This window comes from Callorhinchus milii, unplaced genomic scaffold (assembly GCF_018977255.1).
Source record: "Callorhinchus milii isolate IMCB2004 unplaced genomic scaffold, IMCB_Cmil_1.0 Scaffold22, whole genome shotgun sequence".
NCBI classification, from domain to species: domain Eukaryota; kingdom Metazoa; phylum Chordata; class Chondrichthyes; order Chimaeriformes; family Callorhinchidae; genus Callorhinchus; species Callorhinchus milii.
Window position 1 is genome coordinate 4,215,281 of NW_024704763.1, and position 21,686 is coordinate 4,236,966.

Genomic DNA, 21,686 nt, shown 5'->3' on the forward strand with positions numbered 1-21,686 from the left:
CATCTTTATAAAGCCTTAAGCATCAACACATCTCAAAGCGCTTTACTGCATTTACTGTCAAATGTAGTGAACTTTTCATCGGCAAACAGCTGCCATTCTGCAAACAGAGGGGGCCACTAACAGAATAGAGGTAAATCGTGATTTCTCACCAATGTCTGCACAAACTGGCACAAAATGAGGAGACTCCTTTCATGTAGTGTCAGGAGATCTTCCACCCGAGGATAGGTAGACAGGAACAAATTGCTCCCTGCTTTATTTAGATTGCAAGTGTCATCAGTTCGACAGTTAAAAGTCCACATTATTGAATAGAAAACAAAAGTCCATAACTCATGATGCCTCTTTCAGAAACCCTAGGAAATCCTCTGTCCCGTTGCTGTGTGCAACCGTGCATCAATTCACACACCATCACCAGCTTCCCTTCGTCTTCTCTTGATATGTAGAATCGGCAGAGGTCGACTGCAAAGGCTTTCTTCCAAATGCCCACACGCTCGTACTACATTCAGTTTTATCTTCATGTCCATGGTTTAGTGTTCTGTCTCTCCCCCCCATCCCAACCCCCTTTAAAATCACAGTTATAATTATGTGCAAAGGCTAAAGCCCACTTGGCTCTTTCAGATTCCTGATACTGAAATTCAGTCTTTCTTCTCAAGTTAAGAAACCACAAGCCACACTAAAGGAGGCGATGAACGAAGTTCACATACCGCGCAAGAATTTCCTTCACTCCAATGTTATCCTTACGACTCGTATATCTACAAGGTTTGTTTTTTTAAGCACTGTTTCGGAAGTCACTGTCTGGTGCTGTCGTCGAGTGCAGTCTAATATTCACACAAGTTTGGTCCTGGGTTACATTGCGTTTGTGCTTCTCTGTACTGATCGGCTGGATTCCAAGCACCGAGTGCTCACTCCTCATATACAATCCTGCCACAGTCCTACTGCTAATATGCTGCTAGCTTGTCTTTACCTGTAACCAGGAGCTTGTTCAAACCATCCGGATCTGGAATGTGGAAACTTCCATCGACTTCATGGAAATAAGGCCACTGTTGTTTAACGGCTCAGACGGATAGAGCAGGGACAGAGACGTGGGTTGGACACTCCGAATGTCTAGGCCTTGAAACAGATTCTCGATTGAGAGCTGCATAAAAACATTATGGATTTAAGCTACATTTAAATTATCGGGATGTTTGAAAAGAAGATGCAGAAGAACCCTGTTATAACATGCTCTATCTAATGCAAGGATTATTATTATTATTATGTGGTAGTTGATCACATCAGTGACATCACTGCGCACGGGCACAGAAAGTCAACCAGCTGCAACAGTGCAAATTGCACTTCAAACTGCAATTTATGTTTCAAAGTAGGGGTTCTACAGAATAACAACAACTTGCACTTATATAGCGCTCTCTGTGCAGGGCAGCAACTCAGAGCGTTTAACAATAGCAGAGCCTTACCTTCCAGAACTTGGAAGGTAAGGTTTAAAGGGTACACAGAAAAGGCAGAAAAATAAGATTAAAACATCTAATCAACTGTCAGAGCAGGTTCATGAGACTGAATGGCCTCCTCCTATTGCTGAGTGCATCCTACCTTGCCATGGGTGGTGCTGCAATTGAAGCCCAAGGTCTTGGCCTCCAGGCTGCAGTCAAATCCTTTGCGATGGAGAATTAGTGCAGACTCCGAGCCGGGGGCTGAAGCCACCTGCAGCACAAACACCAGAGAAAGTTAGTCATTCAGTAGCTGAAAGTCAAGCTTCAGCACAAACTAAAAAGCGGGGCTGGTGGGTGGAAAATAGATTAGAAAAAACAAAGTGCATGACAATACTTAGAATAATAATCCTTCCATTTGATATAGTGCCTTATCAAGTCATCAAAACGTCTCAAAAGTGCTACACTGCATATACTAAGTGGATTGACTGCGTATTTTGTGGGTGAACGTGGCAGCCAGTTGCGCACAGCAATGTGCCACAACAACCATAGAATGCGTGACCAATTTTATTGGGAATTTGTTGGCCGGAACATCAGGTGACAGAAACTCCCTTCTCTTAAAAAGTTCACTTAAAAGGTTCCTGGATAAATATTGGGAGTTGAGATTGGGGTATGCTGCTCTGTGGGAAGCTAGCATCAGCACAGAAACGGGGAATAGAATTAAAGAAGCATCCAAAAGCCCAGACTATGAGTTCAAGTCCTGACATTACCAAGAGAGCTAGGAGGATACTGAACAGTTAGTTTGCTTTTCTTGCTCCTCACCTCGGACTGCAGAGTTCTTAGGTTCAGGATGTGCGTGTCGCATGGCACGCTTGCCGAGAGCGGCTTCCAAGACCTCACTGGCGGAACGATCTGGGGCCGGGGAATCACCGGCAGGGCCATGACCTTGTGGTTCACATACATGGAGGTCATGTGGCTCAGCAAAGAGGGAAAGCTGACTGGCCTGCCATCCTGCACCTGTGAAAACAAGACACCGGATGAAGACGCCTGCATTTGATATCTAGGTTAATTCGGTCTCACCTCTCACTATAAATGGAGACTACACTGGGTGGTAAGTTGATCACCTATCTGCCAATTATCCCTGAATCATTTTCCTGCTGCTACTGATTCCCCTGCGGTCAGTGTAGCAAGCGATTTGCAAACCTCGCCAAATCAAACTGTCAGACATTGTCAACCGGAACTAGCAATTAACACAACAACAAACCGGGTTTACAAATACCCAAACTTAATGTTGGGCACAACAAACACTTCACCCAATGGTTTCACCATTTTGCAATTAGCCTATTTGAAGTCCTCACTGCAACACCAGGGGTCAGCAGTGAATGACAATGATACACTTCTTCAGTGACAGCTGCTGCTCAGCCAAGTCAGTACTCATTCATCTTGTGCATTTTTTTTAAAAGGATCACTTTTGTGTCTTGAGCCTAGACCCAGCACAAACTGAGTGGAGACGGTCTGAAACTCAACATCACATGGCTCCTCTTTCAGCCAGAAGTCTTGTAACTTCTCTGGTCCAGGTTCAACTAACCCACTACGTTTTAAGGCTGAAGTGTAATAGGGAGAAGAGGTGCTTCACTTGCCTGAAATAGGAACGCCTACATGTGAATTACTCTCAACCACCAGAGACAACATGAAAATTGTCATGGATCCAGAGCAGACATCAGAGCTGCCTAGTTTCTAAATAAAACTCGCTAAACATTTAGAGGTCAGTCTGCATTAGCTTTAGATCCCAGTAGATACCTTCAGCACAACACAGGTCTTTACTCTTAAAACTGCATTTCTGTAGCACACAGAACGTAGCGGTACAAGTACACAAAGCCACAGAGCTAGCTAGATCTCATTTAGCAGCTACAACTCACAGCACAAGAGGAGATGTTCACTGACAGATTCCCCTCCCTCCCCCCGAAATGTTACCTCTTGGGTCCCAGTCGAGGAAAAGATGGAAACAGCCAGCGCCTTTAACATGGAGTACAGCCTTGAGAGAAAGCTAACATGCTAAAGAGGGAGGGCGTGGGGTAGGCAAAGGGGCGGGAGTGAAGAAAATATTGAAATGAAACATGAACTGAGAGAATGCAGGACAGCAACAGGTTAATGCCCACACGCACACACACCACACACACACACACCACACAGTATTCACTGGCTGGGCTCACATGTGAAGACCACAGTCCTTTGTGATATACATATGACAGTCTTCACCCAAGCTTAAGCACAATACACCTCCCAAATACACTCCCATCTGGATTATACTCATGGTGTGTCTGAGCTGGACAGGACAGGTTCACATATTCTGCAGAAAACTCACTCACAGGCAGTTATTTTTGAAATGAACGGGAAAGCAGAGAATGAAGTGTAAACAGTGAGCCGCAACATTGCAATCGATATGCAGCGAATCCCGATAAAACCCGCAAAGTGGGAAACAAGAACACAGCAAGCCTTGAATTCTCAGATCCACGTAACTCTTTGCTTAAAATCTAAGCTCTTGGTAACGTCTGTTTGCTCAACACTCGATACTCACATCTGAGAAATAGGATCCACGCTCTCTTTAGTTTTTAATTGTTCTTAGAAATCATTGCACACCTAGGAATATTTAAGTCTACCTGGTCTACACGGACTCAGAGAATTACGGGTTATGTAAAGTGATGGACAGTTTAAAATTAAAATGTACTTTGTTCGAGCTCTCTCTCTTCTCCAGCAGGATGCGGAATTGATTGCAGGTCACTTTGTTGTCCTTCAGCCCCTGCCCCAGGCCCCGGTTATCATCCTGCATGAGCCGACGGTCCAGGATAACCTCCAGCTGACCTGGTAAAAGAGAAACCAAAGATCGAACGGATGTTCAGGATTAGGGAGAGATTCGACCAAATAAACAAGCAGCAACTTTTCTCCTGGTAGAATAAGAAAGGCCATTCTGCTGCGTTTCACCCACAAAATATACAGTCAATTCACTTTATAGGATATTTTGTGAAGAGCTCTGAGATGTCCTGGAGTCCTGTAGCTCAGTGGTTAGAGCACTCGCTTTGCAAGTGAGAGACCAGAGTTCAATTCCAGGCAGGACAAAACCTTGGGCAAGTTTCCTTACTCCACACAGAGCTTAATAATAATCCCTCCAAAACCCAAAACAATAATCAATGGGTCATTTTCAATCCACGACTGTTTGTGAGACATTGCTGTGCGCAATTGGCTGCCGCGTTCGCCCACAAATATAGTCAATTCACTTTACAGTGTGTTCTGTGAAGCGCTTTGGGACGTCCTCCGGACGTGAAAACACTATATCAAATGCAAGGATTATTATTATTATTATGTCTCAATGACGTGATAAGGCGCTAAATCAAATGCAAGGATTGTTATTTTATTTTACATATGCCCTTAAACCCACACTCCCACTTCCCCAAAACACCACTTTATCTTCACCTCTGGAAGCTATAGATTACACAAGTGTAAGCACGAATTCTTCTACCCTTGAGCAAAAACAACCATTTTTGGACCACCTCCTAATGACTTCAAGAGCTCGAATTATAATGCACCAAAATATCCCAAATAAAATACCAAAGGTTACTGCAATCTATAGACAATCCTTTCCTTACACAAACCAGCATCCACCACCTTAGATCTAATGTGTTCTGCCTATTTAACAGAAACAACACATGTTAACTCTAATTCGGTGCTATTAACTGATGGTTCGGATAGGCAAAGCTGCACACTTAATCCTCACCGCTGTGCAAACTGGACACTCCCAGTGCCTGTGCCGTGTGCAGAGTGAGCCGCGAGTGCTCATCCTGAATATAGGCCATGGTTGACATTGGGTAGAAATTGGCTTGAAGAGGCAGCTTCTGAAGGTATCTCCGTGGCTGAATCTAAAGTAACGCACAAATCACAAGGAAAGCACTTTCAATATGCAGCATTCTCACTACTGGTGCAGCATTAACAGTGTAAACGCTCTTTTCCTGGGGGTCAGTTTGCCCAGGATCATTGAGTTCTACCTCCAGTTGTCTTCATACCAGAGAGCCACTCCACTGACGTGCCGCTTGTCCACCCATTAGGAGCATTTCCCAGCTCAGGTGGCTCCCAAGCTACATCCAGCCCAAAGCCAGATCCCAATGTATGGGATGTTCTGTGGAGCCAGGTTATGTCGTCAGTGGAGAGACTCCTTAGTGAGAGCGCAGACATCAAATAAGTGAGAAAGAGAGAGACACTTTAATTAAAGCTTATTTGTACTGTAAGGAACCACTTACCTGAAAACCATTCAGATCGGTGAAGAAAGTGTCTCCACTCTTGATGTCGGTGGACAACCGCATTGCCAGCTCCCGATTCATTTGATCATGAATGTCAACAACAATAGAAACATCCAAGGAGAGTCCCTCGACCCCTGGAAATCAAAGCATTAGCAGGTAAATCACCTTCATCTACAAGGAATTATTCCACAGGTTAGAATGGGAAATCAGGCCATTGATGAGACGTTTCAATTAATTCCTTTGATCCTGTGAAAGCTATATGGTTCTTTTGTCCAACAACTGGAGTTCATTTATGCGATCAACAATATCAGCACACCTTATTGCACAGTCACAATGTATCTAGCACCCAATATATAGACATGCAAAGATACCTTAATGCATAGAGGATTAATATCTCAAATGTAAAATCAGTGCTAAATATGTACATATAATTTCTCCAATCACTTTTACAAATGTGTGCAGCTTCCTATTAAGTGTTTTAACTATCTTCTGCTTTTGCCCCTTTGGTTATTAGTAGATCACATTAAGTCAACCAGAAATGGTACCTAATAGTAATCCTTGCATTTGATATACCGCCTTATCATGTCTTCGAGACGTTCAAAGTGCTTCACAGAATATCCTGTAAAGTGAATTGACTGTATAATTTGAGGGCGAAACGCAGCAGCCAATTGCGCACAGCAGTGTCCCACAAACAATTGTGGATTGAGTGACCAAATTATTATTTTTTTGGGAAGGAATTATTACCCATGGAAAAGCGATCTGCCAATCGACTAGTAACCAGGTTCCTACTTGCTGCTAGTAAACAGAGGCTTGTGGAGTAAGGAAACTTGTCCATTGTTTCGCCTTGCCCAAGAATCAAACCCAGGTCTCTCGCTTGCAAGGCGAGTGCTCTAATCACTAAGCTACAGGAATCCACAAGATAGCTACTATGGGATCTGAATGAGATGCATTTTAGAGGAAGCGAAGTAAACACAGAAGGGAATAGAAGGGAGGGAGTAAGGAGTGGATGGAGAATAGAGCACATGGGAGTACAAACACCAGGATGGACTAGCTGGGCTGAATGGCTTGTTTCCGTGCTGGAAATCAATATAAAGTTTATTTAATATTTAGCTAGTTACTGTATACATAGTGTACTGTAAACTCAAGAAGTATGAATACATGTAGTAAGGTAATCTATAAACAATAGCACTCTGATACAGGTTACATACTTCTGAAAGGGATATAGCATGACTATTCTTATATATTCTTAAATACAAATATAATATATTTTACATACAAATGGTGCTTATTTTCACAGAAAGAGATACAGTAAAAAGTACATTAAATCAATAAATACATCTAGTATGTAGACAATGTAAAGCTACTAAACAGCAATAATGGTTGGAGTTAAGAATGCACATCACACAGGATAAGCAATCATTATTATAATCTCTTTAAACAAATGCTTTATCAAAGGGTTTTATCTTCACTGCAGTGCCAGGGAATTGGGACAGGTATAGTTCAAGCCTGAACTTCAATTCTGTTAAAGCAGACTTAGAGAAACCACAGCGGGTTGTTTGGACACAAAATGCCAAACAAACAAACAGAATCTACAATATCTTTTAAAGGGAATTAGCCAAATCCTAGAAAGAGAGATTAAAAAGTATTTTGAAAGGACAAGGAAGTGAGATTGAATGGAGCTCTTTCAGAGAGTTGGCTCGAACACATTGAGCCAAACAATGGCTTGCTGTGCTCCAAATTCTATGATTTGGAGCTCAGTGCGGCTAAGACAGAAATTGGACAAATCTCTCAAAGATCTTCAAGGAGTGCATTTAATGCTCACTTTTCACTACTGACAAAGAAGCAGTTCCTGGGAGGTACGAGCCCCAACAAAGAGGGACGTTTGTGAGGGATAGAAACAACTACAATGCTGTCGTTCCTATGGTACAGGTGCTCAGGACCTTACCTGGCAGATGGTAAAGGCGAACATACTGGTGGAAGTTCCGATTGGAAGTGTTGACCTCAGAGACCAAGGGGCCTTCAGTCACACGAGTAACAGATGGGTTTTCGGAAAAGTAGGCCTGAAAGCAAAGCACATTCCAGAGAGGTCACTCACCACAAATGTTCCGATTCTGACAATAATATGATGTAGCATCTTATTATGCCATTCAAATGTCTTAAAGTGCTTTTCAGGATTTATTGTAGAGTTTAACCATTGTACATTTTTAGGTGAACGCAACAGCCAATTTGTACACAGTAATGTCCCACAAACCACCGTTAAATGGTCAGGTTTTTATTTTAAGTGGGGGGATTGTTGATCAGAAAGACGGCAGAAACTCCTTTCTCAAGGATCGCCGAATGATCTTTAACGTCCGCCTGAACAGGCAGACGGAACCTTGGTTTATCATCTAAAGGACGGTATCTCTCACGACACAGCGCACCCACAGCACGGCACTTGAGTGTCAGTACCGATGTGGGACTTGAACCTACATCCTTCTGACTCAGGAGGTGAGAGTGTTATCAACTGAGCCAGGCAGGTTGACACTTACTTCTACATCCCATATTCAAATGTTTGGTTTGAAGTTTCAGCACTAATGGCAGAAGGTAGTGAGACTGGGAATGGTGCTGGATGGTGCCAGGATAAGACTTCTCTCCTCCCGCCCAGCACTCAAGAACCACCAAAGGAAAACGAATTATAATGTTCTTACCATGGCTTCGCCATTGGGTAGAAAAAGATATGCCCCACTCTTGTCCTTAGTTGGGCGGGTACCATACCACATAAACTCCACCTGGATCTTCCGTTCCTGCTGGTCATCTTTCCGTCTAATACCCTGAAAAGAAAACAGCAGGACCTTGAACTCAAGACCTTTCGTTTGCATCGGTTGTACACAGAGAAGCACATAGTAACTAGTGACAAATTAATGCAATGGATTTGAATTGCCCCAAACCTCCTCGTCAGTGATACAAGGAAACAGTAATCAGTGCATAAACTCAGGAAATAGTGAATATCTGGTTACATTTCCCTTTAGTGCACATTTCATTATAGGAACATATTTTAGCTAGAACTTTAATAATAATAATCATTGGGATGTCTCAAAGTGCTTCACAGGATATACTGTAACGTGGAGTGACTGTTTTAATTTGTGGGTGAAACGCACATAAACAAAAGTTCACAATAATGGAGCAAGAAAATAAAAGCAGCAATCCCTCCACACTCCCATAATTATTAAACTGTATCTCGGAAACACTCAAGCTTTCTCTCAAGAGGATGTAACTAGTGCTCCTCTGGGGGTTGGTTTATATAAAACTAAAAAAGGAAGGTTCCTGGCGTTGTGCATATTTGTAGCTGCAAATTTGCATAGGGTGACCTTGTGTGGAACCAGCGCTTACGTAAAAATATCACAACTGGTAATTCAGGGTATTGACGTGGAAAGTGTTTCTTGCTCATAGTCTAAGAATCTTACCTCCAACAGCCCCGTCACCCCATTAAACCAGACTTGCATATGCTGATTCTCAATGAAGAAATTCTTGGTTGAGGACTCCAGGATCTTCACGCTAAACGGCTCCCTCTTGTTCACACTCAGGCCTTCGCCGCGGAGGTAGATGGCCGAGTGGGCTCTCACCAGAGCGTGAATATTAAAGGTCTGGGACAACTGGAACACACTGAGTCCCAGAGCAGGAAGTCGAGCCATGAAGGAGACCTGTGGTCAAAGGAGAACACTAGGCAATAAAAAACAGGCAATAAAAAAAAACAAATTTCTACTTTAACTTTACACAGAATAAATGTGTTTAAATCATTCACGATCATTAGATGAATCATTATTAGCATAAGTGTGTTAAATCACGTACCTCATATACGTCATTTGCCATGTTGGTGGCAGATTGCCACACGGGGCTGATCTGTGTGGGCAGAGGTTGCCCATCTTCAGTTGCAACCTTGACCCGGTGAGAGCTGGTGCGAATGGAAATGATGCAGAGACGCTCTTGTTCCACAGGGTTAAATGTGACCAAGAATCTGGAAAGTGACACAAGAAACTAGTTACACATTGCAACAAATTAAAACTCTAGCCACAGGGTTTCTTTCACTGCTCATTCACACTCTAGCATTCAATGGAGAGAAGGCAACTCGTACTGAATAGAGGTAGGTTTTTTTTAAACCACCAACAACAAATTATATTTATATAGTGCCTTTCACTTTGGAAAGGCACTCTCGAAATGGTCATTCCCTATCTGAATGAGGGGAAATTTTCATGTGATTTTTGTATAAAAGAAATCCAAAGAAAAATAGTTTCCTGCCTTACATACTCCTAACACAGGGAACAAGGAGCCACACATCTGCAGGGCAGCAACAAAGGATTGTAAGGCCTAATGAATTCACACCAAGTATTGATCTTGGTTACTGTACCTGGGGAGAGACTCCAGTTTAATCACGGTTTTCTCCGGCAACGATTCATGGTTTTGGCGCTTGTCATCCTGCAATCAAAATAGACACAACAATTCACCACCAAACCAACCTACAACACGCTCAGCTACTGGCCTCAAATGGCTGAATGCTGTCAGTCTAGAAATCTCAGACCAATTTGGGCGAGGGGGTAGGGGGGAGAAGAGACATTTTCAACACAAGCTAAGAAAAATTGACTGCAAACGTGCTCAAAGCAGGATCAACAAAGGGTAAACGATTGAACTAAATATCACAAACAGCTCCAATACAAAAAGCATGTGAATACAATGCAATTTACATTTATACACAGTAGCACCTTTCATACTGGGAGGACATCTCAAAGCGCTTGATACCCCTATAAATATTTAGGCATCCAACTTTATTGTGCAGACCAGGGGCTACGGATCGTCTCCAATGATGCAGACTCAACTTTGGATTTGAGGTGGCAGAAGTAACACATAAGCTTTCCAGCTTTATATTATTAAATGCCCAGGCTGTTAGCCTTATTATAATGACTCTAGCGGTGGTTCTTATGCACTGGTGGGCCTGCGGGGTCTCAAGGAGATTTTAAAATTATTTACCGGCTGTAGGAAGAGTGAGGACCGGTCATATCTGTAGGTGTTCTTGTCCTGTAACACCATATAGTGCGCTGCGTTAATTATTACTCGCTTCAAATTCATGAGGGAGGTCACAAGCCTGTGGAGGTAAAGTGAGAATAAAAATTATTAAGTTAGACAGAACACAAACACAAAGCCAGTCATGTTGTCAAAATGAAATCCTGATGTGTGCCAAACCCCCTAACATCCTGCCCCGCTCCCTCTGCTCAGCGGGCTCCGGCCGCTTCACGTCCCCTGCCTCATCAGCCCAACCATTGGTAGGCGGGCCTTCTGCCACTCTGCCCTCACCCTCTGGAACTCCATCCCACAGTCCCTCTGCCTCTCCATCTCCTTTGCCACCTTCAAGACCCATCTCAAGACCCTCCTCTTCAACTGTGCTTTCGATCACCCTGCTTCCCCCTTGCCCTCCACCCTCCCCAATCCTGACCCCCAGCTCGGGTCCAAAACACTGACTGTCCAGCTCCTTGGGACGTCCTCCCGACGTGAAAGGTGCTGTACAAGTGTAATTTTGTTATGGTTGTTGTTGAAGCATCAATCAAATAAGTGCTTTAATAATAATAATAATAATAATAATAATCCTTGCATTTGATATAGCGCTTTTCACGTCGGGAGGACGTCCCAAAGCGCTTCACAGAACACACTGTAAAGTGAATTGACTGTATATTTCTCTTCCAGTAAACTAAAGCTCTGCATTTGTAGTTTCCACCCACAACCCAAATACAGGAACAGCAGCCGATCAGATATACGACATTATATCGTCAGGGCATGTATTTCATAGGAATTTTTGTTAGTGTTTTCTGGGCTGGTGAGATGGTGTGACTGTGCTCCCGGCTGCTGTAGGAACTGCATGCAGCACGTGGTTGACTATTTGGCATTTCTACACCACGTTGTCACATTGAAACAGCTCAAGCGCCTCACAGGTATAATAATAATAATCCTCGCATTTGATTATAGCATCTTATCACGTTGTTGAGCTGTCTCAAAGCGCTTCACTGAATATATTGTAAATGGAGTGACTGTATTTTGTGGGCGAAATGTGGCAGCCAATTGCACATAGCAGTGTCCCACAAACAGTTTGTGGATTGAGTGACTTTTTTTTTACACTTTCCCCAAGCAAGATCTCACAAACAGCAATGAGGTGGATGAACAAATGATCTGGTGGATTGTTGGCCAGGACAGTACAGTCTAATGGAATGCTGCCCTTTGATCCTCTGAACCTACAATGACTGATTGCAAACCGAACAGAATTTTTTTTGCCACATACCGGACACCATAGTCAATCACGACCAATTCTTTGCGGTGCCAGTGATGGCATCATGGTGCTGGAAGAGCCCCAGGTTCTGCCGTGCTTCCACCAGAAAGCTGTAGTCAGACACAGGGTATCTGCCGTCTGCGCCTGAGCGTCGAGCGAGACTCAGAGCCAGGCTGTACAGAATCTCAGCAGCTCTGCAGTAAAAACACACCGTTGCACAGGAAAGTAAAGCCAGACATTTAAACAAATAATCATATACATTATTACAAAATCAGTTTACCTCCCCCACCCTTATAACATTCCAGTGTAAAACCACTAGCCAGACCTGAGCTCAGAGTTTAGTCTGACAATCCAGTGCAGTAGTGTTGGGGGGGGGGCGGGGGGGGACATCTTTTAATGAGACCCTGAAGATCCCATAACACTACTGGAGAAGTCTGTGTTGTTTTTTTCCCCCACACAACGTGTCTTATCCCATTCTCTTGCTTTCTCACATATCGTTAATACTTCTCATTTTGAAGCACCTATCCAATTCTCTTATTGATAATAATACTTATATTTGGTATAGCACCTTTCACATTAGGCACTGTACCAAATGTAAGTATTATATTTAATACCAAAGCACTTGACAGGATTTACAATGAAGTAGGTAAATGTTTTTGTGGGCAAATGCAGCAGCCAATTTGTGCACAGCAATGTCCCACAAACAGCCATGAAGTGAACAGCCATTTTTATTTGGGGGATTGTTGACCAGGACACTGGGAGAAACTCCTTTCTTGAAATCTAATAATTCATAGAGAGAATTTCACACTCCAACCACCCACTGTGTAAAGATTTTCTTCCTAACCTCCTCTTTCAACTCTGATTATGTGGAATTTCAGCGCACAGTGTTTGTGAATCTCATGTGATTCGAACCCTACTATACCTGAGGTGCGATTCCAACTCTCGATCTAGATTCTTATAGAAGGGCCGGGAGGTGAAGTACCCACTCCAGTAATGGTCCTCCCGGTCAGCGTATGCAAAGAAGTCGCCGCTGAGGACAGGGTAGCCCACCGGCCTGCTGCCCGGGCTAACGGCATTCTTCTTATAAACAGCATCGAAGTATTCAGAAAGTGTCCCAAACTGAACCTGCACACGGACAGCCAGACAGAGGTCAGAGCAACACAATGAAAGGGGGAAATTGAGATGCTGTTCTATCCATCACAGGACAGATCTGCAACATTAGGAATGAGATTGTGGCCAGACAAGCGCTTTTAATTCATAAATTCTTAAAGGAATCTCTTCAAACCCTTCCCACTCCACCACCCACTCATACGACCAGGATACAGCTCCACGTTGTACGCCCATCTCACCCTAGAAGTAATTATATCCTGCTCAGTTAACACCAAGAGCATTCGTGAACTGAATTAGTTAAAAAGGGCTAAAAATAAAACAAGGAAAAGATCCCAAATCTTCCACAAAATAAAACCAAAGCCACGGGAACCTGAATGCTCAGTACTTGCTTGCACGTGAAGTTCTGGATGAGAATTCATGTAATCGAACAGTTTCTGGTAATTCTGCGACTGCTGATCCCACTCCAGAGCCTTATCGTAGCGAAAATCATCTCCGAGGGGAATCAGAACCACTTTACTACGGAACAGTTTGGACTTCTTCCGGTATTGATCCAGCAGCAAGTTCGCCCTGAAAAATAGACAAACTTGACTGAGAGAATAGACGTGATAGAGGCCAGTGAACCGGTGGCCATTTCTGTAAATAGTACATTTTGTTCTCTGCGAGCAATGATCAGTTAATGAGAAAACAAGAGACTGAATAGAGAGGATTGTCCAGTAGATCCTGTGCCTAACAACAAGAGGATACCTACTGTATGGTCAACTGCTCCAGCTCATTCCCTTCCTCCTAAAATCTGAAAGGCTTTGAAACACCAGGCTTGGCACCAACTAGCCACTATTTAAATTTATCTTATCTGGCCTCCTGTTCCCTTCAATCCCGGTGATGTTCTGTGGACCCGTTTACCTGGGTTTCTTAACTTCAATAGTTTAATAGAATAAAATATTTCAAAAGACTAACCAGGACAGATGGACCATAACTCCATTGTACAGTTCTTACAGATAACCTACCATCTGCTTAAAGCTCAAATTAATCATATTTATAGAAGTATTCAACGCAGAGAAAAGCCATTCAATCCATCATACGTATCCCGGCTCTGCGTAAGAGCGATCGGTTCAGGCCCTCTCCTCTGCCTTTCACCTATTAGTTTTCTCTTAATTTTCTTTTTGTCGTTATAAGTCTAAACACATGTACTGCAGCTCAATGTCACCACTTACCGCTCTTCCACGTTCTTGTCTGTTATGGGCTTGGGAGGGACTTTCCACGGACAGCTGACGCGTCCACCCGGTAAGCGTTTGAAGTCAAACTGGCAGCAGATTTTGGGGTCAGGTCCGCAGGTGTGAGGGACGTCATAACTGTAGAACGGCATAAGCTGACATAAGATGTCAGTGCTAGAGTCAGTGTCTAGAACGCAGAACAGGAAACACAAAGTAAAACACGCTATTTAGTTTTAGAAGTGTGGCATCAAACCCAGGCAGCTTCTCATCAACGTGTAACCAGATCCCACCCTCCAACCTCCCTCCTAGAAACAAGCGTCTCATATTCAGGACCTTATTACTCTGCTCATAGGGAAGACTCTTTTGATAGATCCTCACACAGGTGTGGTCTCAATGACAAAAGTGCTAGATATTACATGTACACACACGTCATTCACAACAAACAGCAAATCTTGCTGCTTCTTGGAAAAGGCAGAGGTATTATGGTAACGCTTTTACTCGCATACCCCAGCTCTGTCGCCACATGAACTCCAGGCTCTTGGTAGCTGCAAAGTGTTTCTTGATGGAGTAGTGGACCCTCTGGATGAGCATGCTGGTCAAATTGGAGCGTCTAAGCAGGTAGGCCATGGTCGAGCTGTGTCCAAATGGATCGATTGCCCAACCAGATCTTGGGACCACTCCTGGAAGCAAGAGTGGAGATTGTTCATTTGAATGTACAAAAGGACACATAGAGGAGGTTTATTATCAGGACTGTACTAAATAGAGTTAGTATTATATTTATTTAGTGAGTCTAGTTATACTTTCTCTCCTGATGCCCAGCCTCTTCTGTTGGATGTAGTTCCACAGATGCTGGTTTCCCTCTAGTGCTCTGTTCACATGACCAATGTTCTCCGGCCTCCTGCTCATCCCTCATACCCTTCACCCCACCATTGGAGGTTGCGTTTTCTGCCACTATGCCTGAAACTCTGGAACACTCTTCCTCAATCCCTCCGCCTTGCCCTCTCTCTCCCCTTTTTCAAGTCCTGCCTGAAAACCTTCCTCTTTGACCGTGCTTACGGCCACCTCTCCACCTGCTCTTGCTCAGAGTCAGGCTCCACCACTGTTAAGCACTCTGAGACGCTACCCTGTTTGGAGGGCGCTATATAAGTACGTTGTTATTGTTGTTGTTGTTTCAGCCGGCAGCAAGTACCCTCAGCCACTCAACTGTACAGGATATCATGGCCAAGGCTGAACCTTCCTCACTCGGCTACCACACATGCCACATTACTAATAAAGGGGCAAAGAACAGAAACTTGGCTGGTTTTCCCTGCCCTAACTCCGGGAATGATGGACAAATTTAGCTGCTCTATACATCTCCGTCTAAGACCTGCAAGCTCAAACCAGCAAATTCCAAGTCCATAAACTGCGGCTTTGTCCAGAGATTTGGCAGTGCCCTGGAGGAAAGCTGTGGAATAGGTGGTGAAATAAAAATAAAGGCCATTTTAGTAACGCACATTAAACTAATTGTCTTTATTTCCACTTTAAGCAAGTATCCTCAGCCACTCAACTGTACGGGACATCACAGCCCAGTCTGAACCTTCCTCACTCGGTTACCGCACGTGCCACATTAGTAGTAAATCTGTAAGACGGATTCTAGAATCTACTCCAGAGAGAAACTTACCAACATTTCTCACCAGCCACTGGTGCCCCTCAATCAGCTGGTCGATCATTGCAAAATAGTGAGAGTTTGCTTCATCGGTCATCACCCAGCCTCCCGTCACAAACTCCAACTGACCATTAGCTGCCAGGCTAGATAAGAGCACACCACACACTGGAGGGTAAATACAGCTCAGACACTTCATTTGAATATTAAAATAAATCCAAGGGGACAGTCAGCTTGACTTTCGATAGACACAGAGCGATAGATAAACTGCTTAACCTTCAAATCCCAGCTTGGGTCCAAAAACCCTGACTGGCTCATGCCCTGGGACCTCTTTTCTAACATGAAGGGCGCTATACAAGCGTAATTTGTTGTTGTTGATGATAAAAAGTTCTTCGCAAATATCTATCTTTATTTAGCTTCGAAGCTCTTGACATAAAAAGGATTTTAAAAATTCAAAGCTCTTTCTTTTTCCCCTCCAATGTGGACGTGTTCCTGTACCTGCAGACTGCTGCCCTTTTCTGAGCGTCAATGTTGTCCCACCACTTGGAGAAGAAAGAGATCTCAGCCCAGATGAAGCGTCGGCGCTTGTCCTCCTGAAGCTTCACCACCATGTTGTTCAGGATGTGCTGCGTCTGGTCCTGGTAATATTTATCAAACGTTTTGATCCAGCCTGTGCGCGACAGAAAGTAAACGTCACCGTCCGCACGGTTCAGAACTACAGCTCTGACAAGTGTCACAGAAAGGGAACCTCGTCATTCCACCTTCATAGAGCAATTCATTTGTTCACTCCTTTATTCCATCTCAAAGTCGATTTTAACTGGCACAATGCAGTGGCAAATGCATCGCTCAGCAGAGGCATATTACAATAGAATGCTACAGTACAGAAATAGGCCATTCGCTTTAACTAGTCCATTGCCAATGTTTATACTCCACACCAGGCTCCACCCCTCCTAGTACCCTCTATTCCTTCTTAAAAATGTTGATGCTTCAGTGACAGCGAATTCCACATTCTCACCACCCTCTGTGTGAAGAAGTTCCTTCTAAACTCACTTTTAGATCTTCTAGTGGCGATCATATTTATGCCTCGTCGTTTTGGACTCAGCAACCAGTGGAAACAGTCTATTAAATATCCACCTCATGGAATCCTTTCATAATCCTAAATACCTCTTATCAGGTCCCCTCTGAATTGTCTCATCTGCAGAGGAAAAAAAACGTCTACACTGTAATGCATCAGACAAGGGTGACAGTAACGATGCCACAATTGGTCTCAATGTCCTTGAGTTGGGGGGGGTGGGGAGATCGTCCCAGGGTTCCTGCTTCTGCTCCCACCTCGATTGCAGAAAACACTGTGTGGACGTGGCATGCTTGTGCAAGGTTTGCAGCGCTATGAATCAAGAAGGCCCTTTGTCCCAACTCATCGTATCTATCCAGAATATCCACCTTTCCAAGTTGTTAACCTTCTAAAATCTTCAAACCAAAAGCTAGAATCCTATCGAAACTGAACTCCGGATAAACATCAAATAATAATCCTTGCATTGGATATAGCGCCTTATCATATTTTCGAGATGTCTCAAAGCGCTTCAATTTTTCTTGGGACCAGGTGTCGGCTTAGTCTCCCCTCCTCACCTGGGTCGTTGTGGGAGTGCGGCACCACAAAGACCTGCAGTGGCTCCTCATCCCACTCGGCCGTGTCGTACGTGATGTCAAAGCCCTGTTTCCAAGCCCCACCGTCCAGGTTGTCAAATTTCAGCATTGAATACACGTCCAGCATCTGTTAAAGCAAACACCATTTCAACACTGCACCCTGAAAGAGCCAAACAGTTTAGTTAAAAACAAAGGACAAAAATTGCCTCGTTTTTCCTTTTTCCCTCCTACACCTTTGCCAATATTTCCCTGGTTTAAATGAGGAGGTTGGATGAAGTCACATGAAGTGTGAAAACCCTCCCGACAACACTCACAGCCGAGTCTCTCACACACAAATAATCAAAACCTGGGGAAGTACCAGAAGGTGACAGTTATCTGTACAGGCAGAAGGAATAAAGAGAGTGAAAGTATATTCAGTCGAGACGGAGGACATTGGGGAGAAAGATTAATTAAAAAGTATATTAACTCAAAAAGATTTAACAAAAGGCTTCAAGCTGCTGCTTCACATTGAAGGATACAGCGGCTTAAAATTCATTGACAACATAATGTTATTTATATGCAAGATTAAATCTCAGCAAGGTTGCCGACATGTCAGGAGAGATTTTAAGTGATGACTCGTGGCACTGATCCTTGCTGATTAGATATATTCAGAGATCTGGAGGATCGCCATCTGGTTTAGTGTGGTGTGCATGTAGATATTCATTTTCTCCTCTACCTGGAGCTCAGTTTTCTCCCCTCTATTTCCAAGTGCAAACTGGCAGTCTTGTGGTGAGACTGAGAGGAAGGTGGGATAATTGTCCATGGGCAATATCCAGGAGGCATTGTTCTGGTATGAGAGCATTCCCGGCAGCCCATCCGAGTTCTCCGTCAGCTCCAGCACAGAGTCTTTGATGTGACCGATTATCTGGTGATTTTCCTCCAAAAGCTGTTCCAGTTGCTCAATGCGATCCTGGAGCACCGAGATCTGACTCTATAAGAGAAAGAGTATACATTGTCATTTACTCTCGCCCGGGTCCATGGTACGGGTTCCACAAACCAATGTCCTCTCACAAAGCCGATCTCAACTTCTACACGATTACTTCAAAAGTCTGAAGCATTTCCCCTTCACCAATTCTGTATAAAACTCCTTCATCCGGCATTTCAGCATGACATTTCATCATTATGCAATACTGTACAATACTCTTGCTATCTGAAGTAAGACAGATTAAATAATTCCACAAACTCTGATTGAAATTCAGCAAAGCACATTTGCTAGCTAGATTGGAAATTGGTTTTATGGATTAATTATGTTCTGGGTAGGATTTGTGGTTTCCAATGTATTTCTTGAACAACTACAAGCCATCAGCCTGAGTGGGTGGACTTTAAAGGTCACACAGAGCTATTCAAAATAGAAGGCAGCTTCTCCCAGTATCCCATTCAATATTCCTCAAGATAAATTTGGGCATTCACTTCACAGCTATTTGGGGAACAAGCCTGTGCACAAACTGACTGCTGCATTTACCTACAAATACAGTTCCTACATTGCACAAAAAACTTTGAAACTCTTAGAGACATTCTTCATGTTATAGACACTATGCAAGGATCCTGACCAAACTTAATCTTGCAAGCAGTGCAGCGCATTTCGCCCACAAAATATACAGTCAATTCACTTTATAGTCTATTCTGTGAAGTGCTTTGAGACATCTAGAAGGCGTGAAAAGTGCTATATAAAATGCAAGGATTAGTATTATTATCGGGCTCTCATACAAGGATTCAGTCTATTAAGAATCTGAGGCACATAATAAGAAATCATTGACGCTACCCCAATTACAGGAATTAGTTTTACTCCAACACTCCCAAGTGAATTATAAAATAATTCCATCTTCCTGGCAATGAATAGAATTACATCCACCTATACTGTCTATTATGAAACTAACCCAGAAAGAACTGCTTAAGGAAAAATGTCAAGGGTAAACGTCGTGATTGGTGTGTGAATATATCAGTCAAATGGTTGAGCAGATATTACATAAGTGGAAATAGAAACAATAATGGCAGTACTAAACACGCCTAATAATAATCCCTCCAAAAAAAACAAAGCAATAATAAATTGGTCATTTTCAATCTACGACTGTTTGTGGGACATTGCTGTGCGCAATTGGCTGCCGCGTTCGCCCCCAAACATACAGTCAATTCACTTTACAGTGTGTTCTGTGAAGCACTTTGGGACGTCCTCCCAACGTGAAAAGCGCTATATCAAATGCAAGGATTATTATTATATTATTATTATTATATATTGGAATTTTTTAGGAATAGGAAAAATAGTCAGACCAACAAGGGCTCATAGCTTTATAATAAGAACAACAGAAGTGAATAGGAAATGCAAAAGAATTCCTTTTAGCAAAAGGGATTGGAGTGATCCATAAAGGAAGGAATTAGACAAACTCCTGGAAAAGATTTGGAATTATTAGACAGTGATACAGATATTGCAAAGGAATCTTTTGGGCAACTAGATAGGACGTCCTCCCGATGTGAAAGGTGCTCTACAAATGTAATTTTGTTGTTGTTGTGTTGTGGTTAGATCAATGGTCTTACTCCTGCTTGAAACGGATAATTACTGTGTAGTAAATTGTAGCGCTTTAACTGTATGTTAAAGTACTCCAATTCACCGCACATATCAGATGTGTAACCCATTGATGCATTTTGGTGAATTTGGAGGGAAAGCGGAGTTGTATTGGTGTGTTGACAGGAGAAAACCTGTGTTCTTCTTTCAAACAGTGAAACAGAAATACAGCCCACAACATACATAGTCAATTCACTTTACAGTATATTCCGTGAAGCGCTTTGAGAGGTCTCAAAGACGGTGGTAAGACCCTATATCAAATGTAAGGATTATTATCATTATTACTACACCGTGGTTAGCATCCGCCTGTAGGTCAGTCAGAGGGACCTCAGTTGAACAAAGGACAGTGAGTGCCCAGCGCAGCCCCACGCTGACCCGCAGGAGCCCGGAGCGTGTACACTGGCTGGCAACTATCTGCAAGAAATTCCCTCACTACTGTACAGTAACTGGCGCAGAGTGAGCGACTCCTGACACAGCGATGCCAAAAACAACAAGTTTGCAATGGAGAAAATTAGACCCTGGAATGTTAGTGCAAAGGTTTTTTGGAGTGCGCGAGTGAGCACCAGAGGGCTTACAGGGCAGGCGAGAGCAAACGATGTATGGGGCGGTCGGTGCTGGGCAGGGCAGGGCAAGGCAAGGCAGTGCTGGGCAGGGCAAGTGAAGGGCAGGGCAAGGCAGTGCTGGGCAGGGCAATGCTGGGCAGGGCAAGGCTGGGCAGGGCAAGGCAGGGCAAGGCAGTGCTGGGCAGGGCAAGTGAAGGGCAGGGTAAGGCAGTGCTGGGCAGGGCAAGGCAATGCAGGGCAAGGCAATGCTGGGCAATGCAGGGCAGGGCAAGGCTGGGCAGGGCAATGCAGGGCAAGGCAGTGCTGGGCAGGGCAAGGCAGTGCAGGGCAAGGCTGGGCAGGGCAAGGCTGGGCTGGGCAATGCTGGGCAGGGCAAGGCTGGGCAGGGCAGGGCAGGGCAGGGCAATGCTGGGCAGGGCAAGGCAGTGCAGGGCAGGGCAAGGCTGGGCTGGGCAATGCTGGGCAGGGCAACGCGGGGCAGGGCTGGGCAGGGCAATGCTGGGCAGGGCAAGGCAGTGCAGGGCAAGGCTGGGCTGGGCAATGCAGGGCAGGGCAGCGCGGGGCGGGGCGGTTGCTCTTACCCTGGGGAAGTGGACCCCGGTTTGCCTCCTGTTCGGGTCGTGCTGCACCCGGTCCAGCATCAGGTAGAGGGAGAAGACGGCCACACAGAAGATGGCGCCGCCGCACACCGTCACCTGCTTCTTCAGCTTCATGTTGGGCCGGTGCCGCCGACCCGCTAACCGCCGCCCGTCCGTCTCCGTCTCCGCCTCCGCCTCTCGCCCGCCCCCTCCGCGGCTCCGGGAGGGGAGGTGGTGCCAACCCTCAGCCGCGAGAGTGCGCCGCCTGGTCGGCCGCCGCCATACTCCAGCCCCCGGCCCCGGCCCACCCGCTCCGGCTACCGGGCGCTGAAAGAAGCCG

The 21,686-nt window shown here is 44.4% G+C and overlaps 1 protein-coding gene across 1 annotated transcript; it reads right to left on the reverse strand.

Annotated features, from left to right (window-relative positions):
• Positions 1-194: 194 nt before the first annotated feature.
• man2a2 (mannosidase, alpha, class 2A, member 2) lies at positions 195-21,686 on the reverse strand. Its single transcript, XM_007908591.2, is given in 23 exon segments — positions 195-1,132; positions 1,582-1,692; positions 2,241-2,435; positions 4,147-4,280; positions 5,191-5,332; positions 5,711-5,844; positions 7,656-7,770; positions 8,398-8,520; positions 9,154-9,390; positions 9,539-9,704; positions 10,095-10,162; positions 10,712-10,826; positions 12,012-12,045; positions 12,048-12,193; positions 12,922-13,124; positions 13,499-13,676; positions 14,321-14,507; positions 14,827-15,000; positions 15,981-16,108; positions 16,461-16,632; positions 17,589-17,733; positions 18,322-18,576; positions 21,350-21,686. Coding segments are annotated over 23 exon segments (3,447 nt in total). The 5' UTR covers positions 21,482-21,686; the 3' UTR covers positions 195-979.